The 8,453-nt window shown below is 39.2% G+C and overlaps 1 protein-coding gene across 1 annotated transcript in view; it reads right to left on the bottom strand.

The window, feature by feature from the left end:
- Positions 1-758: 758 nt before the first annotated feature.
- The window catches only part of LOC103204547 (cytochrome P450 7B1), a 48,385-nt gene continuing 40,690 nt past the window's right edge, over positions 759-8,453 (bottom strand). The window contains exon 7 of the mRNA XM_007949745.1: positions 759-1,046. Coding sequence (XP_007947936.1) covers positions 759-1,046 — 288 coding nt within the window. The remainder of the gene's footprint in view (positions 1,047-8,453) is intronic.

Here is an 8,453-nt window from a genome sequence, read left to right as displayed (position 1 = left end):
CATAGGAAAGCTTATAAAACAAGAAATTTTGTTCTATTGAACCAGAGTACAGAAAGTAATAAAAAGTATTTACGGATGAATAAGTGTGGAAGGGAAGTTGAAGCATTTAATCTACTGCAAAACTCATTTAATACAAATGTAGCCTGGCAATATAGATATTATTGGTATTATATCTGAAGGAAACATTTTCATCCAATGCATCTCACAGAAATTAAATTTCCTTCTTCTCCAAGAATTTGAAATTTGTTAGACTGTTCTATTTCCAGCACAAATTTCCACTGATACATAAAGTATATTTTCACACATTGTAGAAGAATTTGAGTGACTTAATTAAAAAAAAGTCACAGTGCCAGGTACATTTATTGTGACAAGTGAAAATATGAAAGTAGAAACTAAACAGGGCTATCTTAACCTTATCAGTGAGTTGATTTTGATGTCTCCTTCCATTCTACCCTCCTGTTGTATTTTATGGAGCTCTAGTTGTGCAGTGCCTAAGGCATTTGACTGCGAACCAGAAGGTTGGAGGTTCAAACCTACCAGCCATTCTGCGGAAGGAAGACAAGGCAATCTACTTATGTAAAGATTTATTGCCTGGGAAACCCAATGCAGATTTGTGACCAAATGTAAACTGAACTGATCTTAGATGAAATGGGAACTGGCACTTTTAAGAACAAAAAACAAACAAAAAAAGCAATTTTCAGAAACTTTTAAAAAAGAGTTGAGGACATTTAGGTTAGTTTATTTTTCTTGTCACTTCTTTAAGATTTTACCTTATATCTAAATAAAACATCTGATTTTGGAGGGTGAGTACCAAACAATACGCGACTGTGGCTTTGTTCTACAGGTTTATCATCAATTATTTCTAAATCAAAGTAAGTTACAAGTGCAAACAACAAGTGCTTAATTTCATAAACTGCGAAATATCGGCCCGGACATTTGGAGGTTCCAGATCCAAATGGAATTATGTAATGACTCAGCTTTTTTCCTCTTTTGAAAAAGGTGGTTTTCTTCTTACCATCTTCTACAAAACGATCATATCTAAACTCCTGTAAAAAAGAACGGAGTGTTAAAATGTAAAAATTTGCAGGAAATAGTTTGTGCACAGTTCCACAATATTGATAGCTCTCCTTTCCTGTTTCAAAAAGCCTCCCTGTAATCTGGCAAACCTCAGAAAGTAAAACTTGACTAAGTGCAAATAATGTATGAATTTTCAAAAAACTCAAATGCTACTAGGAAATTACTTCCTTCACATCAAAACGAAATCCAAATACCTATTACGACTTTTCTTCCCTATTCACATCTATCATATACCATGAGCTTCCTAACTATAGAGGCCTTCTCTCAATTTTTGCTAAGGCAGGTACTGATTTGGCGGTGGAGTGCATAAGGCATTTGACCGCTAACCAGAAGGCTGGCAGTTCAAACTCACCAGCCACTCTGTGAAGGATGATGGGGCAATCTACTTTCATAAAGATTGACCACCTCGGAAACCCAATGGGGATTGCTGTGAGTCAGAATCAACTCATGGCAATGTTTTTTTTTTTTTTTTTTGTGGAAGGCTAAGGCTCCTTCATCACCACCATTGTTACCATGCAATAGTGAATCCCACTGGCCACAGGGGCTTCCTAACTGCATAGCCCTAATGTACTTTTCTGATGGATTAGGACTACAAATTTAGGATGTACTGCATATGTTCGGATTAAATAGATATTAATAATAAAATTCAGATAAAACCCTAGGGAGGAAGTATGTCACAAAATAGTTATTGCTTGTGTTTTTGCCTTTCCTTTAGGAAAGTTCTACTAGAATGAACTCTAGGATGGAAAGTGGTTCTGATATGTTTTCCAAAATAAGTTCAATTATTTCATACAGAAAATTATGGGACTAGTTTTCCTAGAGTGTTTGGCCAGCCATACTAATTTTGCCTTGCCGTCAAAGGGTTGTGGTTCAACTCTCACTTGAGTTTCCAAGAGGAGACTGAATGATCTTATTTCAGCCCATGGTGAATTAAACCATTGATTAAATTAATGCACATGGTAAGCATGAAAATGACGAAGTATTTCCTGTATTTGGTGGTCATTAGCATTAGAACTGCTCAGTGCACCACTTTGATATGAAGGAAGGCAAATGAAAAGAAGCAGGTCAGATTAAAAGCATTTCAAGCTAAAGAGAAAACTCTCCACTGTCTACAGAGTCCATCATAAATGACCTAAGATCGAATCATTTAAGATTCCATATCAATGTTGTCAAAATCAACAAATTATTTCCTTTAAAAGTATTGGTTTTAGTTTTATCCTTATTTGGCCAGGATATGCATCTGGTAAGTATTCATGCTTGGAAAACTACACTTTGAGTATTTTTATTTGCCTTCAATTTGGAAGTTGATGCAATCACAATGGCAAAATTAATCTGCATTTTTATAATTCTAACTCCTGACAATGCATTTTTGAACTCGTTAGAAGTAAATTTTATTACAGAATCCATCTGAAAAAGAGCTAATCAGTGCTAAACTTAAAATACCTATTTATCCCTATAGCAGGGGGTCCCTAGGGTTATACCAATGGTTATGTGCTCGACTACTAGCCAAAGGTTGGCGATTTGAACCCAATCAGAAGTGCCTTGGAAGATGGGCTGGTGATTTGCTCTGAAACATCACAACCTTGAAAACCCATGGAGCAGTTCTACTCTGCACACATAGGGTGGCCATGAGTCAGACTGAACTCAATGGCAGGCACCACCACAACCACCAACGATATCCCCGTAGCAATGAACAAGGACACTTTGATGACATACATTTTATTACTGGAGGTGCAGTTACTATAAAACACTTTCCCGGTGACCTTTTCCACTACTGAGGCCAGACCTACTTGTCCAAAGTTAGTACCATTTCTTTCTCCTCCTTGCTGCTCAATGTGAGTACTCTTCCAACACCTTCCTGCCTAGGAAAATCGAGTGAGCTTTGCTCTGAAATGATTTGCTAAACAAGTTTTAACCCACAAAGCACTAAAAAGAAAGCTTAGCTTGGGTTCTGAAACTATCATGGATTCATGTTCTTTGTGAAAAGCTACGTGCTGCTGCCCTCTAAGAGGCTGTGGCCATAAACATGTAATGATTGTCTCCCATCTGTGGTAGTTAAGGTTATGTGTCAAGTTGGCTGGTCCTGGTTTTGAGTGGCTGGGCAGCAGGATGCAGTTATTCCACGTGATGAGACTGGTAATCAACTCCATGGTGGAATCTACTGTGAGCAGCTGAGTAGCTGCCTTAAGGATGCTGTCTGCTTCCAGTATATAAGAAGACACTTTGAGAAAGGTCTTGAGTTTTTGGCACATCTGGATCCTGGATTTGTGGAGTCTTAATCTCAATGGCTTGCCATGTTGTCTGCTGATCTTGGGACTGTTGTTGTTGTTGTTATGTGCCGTCGAGTCAGACCCGACTGTTAATGGACTTGAATTAGTGGTCTGCCATATTGCTTGATAATCTTGGGACTATGCTATTTTCCTTGTCAACCGTGGATTTGTCAGCCTAAGCAGCCAGCACCTGCCTGAGTTAAGAAAGGCCTCTAGCACCAGTGGGCTAGAAGCAAGAGGCAGAGCTGAAGCCCAAGGTTGAGGGGCTTTTAGCCAGCCCCTAGAGCTGGTACTTTGAACTCAGACTTAGCCCCCTAAACTATAGGAGAACAAATCCCTGTTTTAAAAGTCATCCACTTCTGGTATTTCTGTTATAGCAGCAGAAGATAACCAAAACACCATCTCTGTTACCCTTCCGCTACCACTGATACTCAGTTCTCTCAAATGTCTAGTCAATCAGTAATATGCCACTTCTCTAGTTTCCATCTGCCTTCCACCCTATTTTTCAATTATTATTTAGTTGCTTAATATAGGAAACAAGAAGGGGAAAGGTCAATTTCTCTTGCTCTGTGACCACCCATAAGCCCAAAAGGCACCAGGCCATAAATATATTTTTGAATTAAAATTATTTTTAGTTTGTTCCATTGACAGAGTGTGGGCAATCTGAGCAATAACAAAGTTAGGAAGGGTCTATAGTAGTTGCTAGGAATAGAGACAAATTTTAGCCCAAGAGGGAAAAGATCTAAGTCTCACCCTCTGCTATTTCAGGGTCACAAAGACATAGATAGAACAAAGAGTCAGGAAGCTCAAGATGTGCATATCAGATAGATAGGTAGACAGGCAAGAAGATCAGGTATAGACAGGCAAATGGGAACATACCCACAACCATACATAGGTTTGGCAGATGACAGTCCTACAAACGTATTTGTATGTGCCATAAAAACGTCCATATGTAATTTAAACATAACAGGAGGAAAAGTTAGGATAAATTCTTGACCACAAAGAAGCACCTTGAGGGAGTGAGTTAGTTGTTGGGCCTGCAGGCTAGGGACCACGGTCACACGGGACATCCAGCTCAATTGGCACAACATGGTATATAAAAAATTCTATATCTTACTTCGGTGAGTGGAAACTGGGGTCTTAAAAGCTTGTGAGCAGCCATCTTAAGGCAATTATTGGTCTCTCCTTGTCCAGAGCAAAGAAAAGTGAAGAAAATCACAGAGACATGGAAACAATTAGGCCAAAAGATTAAATGGACCATGAGAACCTAAGCCTATGTGATCCTGAGACCAGAAGAACTAGACTGCCCAGCTACAAATGCTCACCACTCAGAAAGGGATCAAAATTGGAGATCCTGGATAAAGTGGGAGAAAAATGTGGAACAAAATTCAAAATCATAAAAAAGACCAGGCTTATTAGTCTGATAGAGACTGGTGAAACCCCTGAGACTATTGGCCCAAGTCACTCTTTAGGCCTGGAATTGAACTCACTCCGTGGCTTAACTCTCAGCCAAAGTAGACAGGCCTACAAGCTGAGACACCTACACCAGGAAGATGCACTCCCTAGAACAATCAACCATGAGAGATCAGAAAGGCAGAAGGCTGGCAGTTCATGTCCACCAGCCACTCCTCAGAAGGAAGATGGGGCAATCTACTTCTATAGTGATACTGCCTTGGAAACCCAAGGAGGGGTCACTATGGTCGGATCCGACTCCACAGCAGTGAGTTTGTTTTTTTGGTTGGTATCACCCACTATACCTATCAAATTGCTTTTGGGGTAGCAGATGCTCAGTATGCTTGTTTCCTTGAAATATATTCTATTTAGTTTGAGATACAGATAAAAATTATTCTGAATATTTCCTCATATGTTGTGACTAGTATATTCTAGGAACAGTGAGGATAATCAAAATGGCATTGATAGCACAATTTGTAGAGTAATTTAAGATTTTTTGAAGGGCTTTCAAATGCATATATCATGTTATAGTGCCTACGACTGAGAAATATATGGGGCTGGCTTGCATTAGATCAAATAAGGCCTTTAAAGTTCAGAGCTTTTTGGTGATACTACAATAGCTTCTTAATTAATCTGTTGTTTCTCTGTGTTTCCTCTCTCAGGCTATGTGGATATGATAATGTGTTACCATCTTAAATGTTTGTTTCTCCTCCACAACCCAACATTGCCATTGTAGCACCCATGTCCCTTAGCACTTCAGGCCAAAGAATAACTAACAATACATTTGCTCTTGTCCATAATGCCAATACATTTTTTTTTTTAATTAGCATATGTCTCAGGAAAATCAACCATGCAGTAAGTTTTTTAGTTTTCATTCTGCACAGAGAGCTATTTCTTACTTTTTCTTTCTCTCTCTCTCTTTTTTTTATGGCGAGTTGGGTTAAAGTTTACAGAGCAAACTGGTTCTCCATTCAACAATTCATACACATTTTGTTTTGTGATATTCATTGTAATCCCCACAATGTAACAGCAATCTTCCCACTTCCTCTCTGCTTACCATTTCTCTTTGTTCTTTCCTATCCCTTTCTGCCTTCTTAGCTTTGTCCCTGGGCAAATGCTTCCCTTTTGATCTTATATGGTTGATTGGTCTAACAATAATATCTCCCTGGTATTACTGTTCACCTTATAGGGCATCTACCATTTGGTTGGAAGTTGAGCCACAGTGGTTGAGTTCAATTATTGGTTTGAAGGGTGTCTAAGAGCCACAAGTCTTGGAGGTTCCACCAGTCTCCATAAGACCAGTAAGCCTGGTCTTTCTTATGATTTTCAGTTTTGTTCCACATTTTTCTCCCGCTCTATCTAAGACCTGCTATCCTTTTCAGTAGAGTTCGCAGTAGTATCTGGGCACCAATTCTTCTGGAGTCAGGGTAACGGGGGCTGGGGTTCACATAGTCTATTAGCCCTTTGGACTAACAGTTTCCTTGCTTCTTTGATTTCTTCATTCCTCTTCTCAAGGAGAGATCAATAGTTAGTGTACCTTAGGTGGCTGCTCCTGGTTAGCAGGCAAGTGTCTTAGCCACTATGCTACCAGAGCTCCTAAACAACGACAACAAACAACAGGTGGCTGCTCACAAATTTTTTGAGACCCCAATCACTACTCACCAAAATAGGATGTAGAATACTGTCTTTGTGGACTATGTTATGTCAACTGACCTTATCCTTCCCCAAGAATATAGTCCCAAGCCCCCATCTCCAGAACTCATTCCCTCAAAGTGTCTAGTTATGACTAAGAAGCTTTCAAAACTTTACTCCCTGTATGTTATACTATATTCATGGATATATTTTCAGCACAAATAAAAAAAATATAGGTAGAGATATCATCTGACAAACCTATATATATTAGTTAGTATAGTTCCATTTGCCTTCCTACCCTTGTTCAGCTTAAGTGCCTATCTATATATACACTCATAGATTACTGTTATTACTACTGTTACTGGATTTTGTATGTAACTGTATTCACCTTTGTTACCTTTAACTCTTGTGGTCCTGCCTGTGTCTTCCTCTGCCTTGATCATTTTGTGCTGACCTTTCCCTTATTGTATATTGTCTTTCCCTTCACCCAGGGAAAGATGTATTAATGTGTCTACCATCTTGTTAGTGATTTACCCTCTATTCTTGATGCTGCATTTTGGAAAAAAGGAAATCATCACTATTTACTGAATATCTGAGTGCCAAGTGTATGAATTCTGACTGAACTGAATTTGGAGGTGCATTCAGAAAAATTTTAACTACATCACTTGTAGTTAATGAATAGATTATCTAGGCTTTCTTGGATACAGCTTGCCATGGTATCATCTGTACTGATGAGAGTGGAAGGAAGAATTGAGAAAGATGTTTCCTTTGCTTTCTCATTGTTTTAGATTTTTCTTGCCAATCTGTGCTCCCACATATGCAAGAGCACTTGAGTCACAAAGGATAACTCATAACACGGAGGTTACATATTAGTAGCCTACATATAATCCAATCCACTGCCATCAAGTTGATTTCAACTCATATTGATCCTATAGTACAGAGTAGAACTGCCCCATTGGGTTTCCAAGGCTGCAAACCTTTACTGAAGCAGAGTGACTTACCTTTCTCTCATGGAGTGGCTGATGGGTCCGAACCACAGACCACTTAGTTAGTGGCTGAATGCCTTAACCACTGTGCCACCAGAGCTCCGTTAGTAATCTATAGGCCTAATCTTTTTTTAGCTCACACTATATGTCTTAGTTACCTAGTGCTGCTAAAACAGAAATAACACGAGTGGATGGTATTGATTCTCTCAAATTTAGGAGGCTTCCTACCCTTGCTTGCTTATCTATGAGATCATCTTAGGCACAGTACACACTGGTATATGATATATCAATCCTGATTTAAAACTTTAACTGAAGTGTATTTTCACTATCAGTCCATTCATCCATCACACATCCTCTTATTTATTCAACTTATAAGGACCACCTCCTATTGGCTGGGCATTAAGAATACAGAAACAGAGAAGGTATGGTCCTTCTTTTGCTGCTTATAGCATATGGAAGCTGAGACTTATAAATTAGTAACTGCAAAATGCCATGAGGTATATGCCACATGAGAGGTGTGCAAAGACCACAAAATAGGCCATGGTAAGCCCTCAGGACAGAGATGAGAAAGAGAGACATCATCAAAGGAGAGGTGAGTATTTAAGATGACTCTTATAGAGTAACTCGAAGCTTTCTAGGAGTTCCTGGGTGGCACAAATGGTTAAACACTTGACTAGTATTTGAAAGATTGGCAGTTTGAACCAACCAGAGGTATCTCAGAAGACAGGCTTGGCTATTTGCTTCCAAAAGGTTACAGCCTTGAAAACCCAATGAAGAAGTTCTATTCTGAATGTAAGGGACTGGCATGAGTTGGAATTCACTTGAAGGTGGACAAGCAAGAAAGGACATTCTATGAATGAAGAGATACATGTACAAAAGCCCGAAAGTGTGAAGAAAACCCATAGCATATATTACTCACTGCCATCGAGTCGGTTCTGACTCATAGCAACCTCCATTGGGTTTCCCAGGTGGTAAATCTTTACAGAAGTAGATTGCCCCATGTTTCTTCAGTAGAGCAGCTTGTGGGTTTGCTAAC

The sequence above is a fragment of the Orycteropus afer genome, unplaced genomic scaffold, assembly GCF_000298275.1.
Source record: "Orycteropus afer afer isolate SDZICR_OR568_19922 unplaced genomic scaffold, OryAfe1.0 scaffold00252, whole genome shotgun sequence".
In the NCBI taxonomy this organism is placed as follows: Eukaryota; Metazoa; Chordata; class Mammalia; order Tubulidentata; family Orycteropodidae; genus Orycteropus; species Orycteropus afer.
This window is presented reverse-complemented; position numbering and strand designations above follow the sequence as displayed.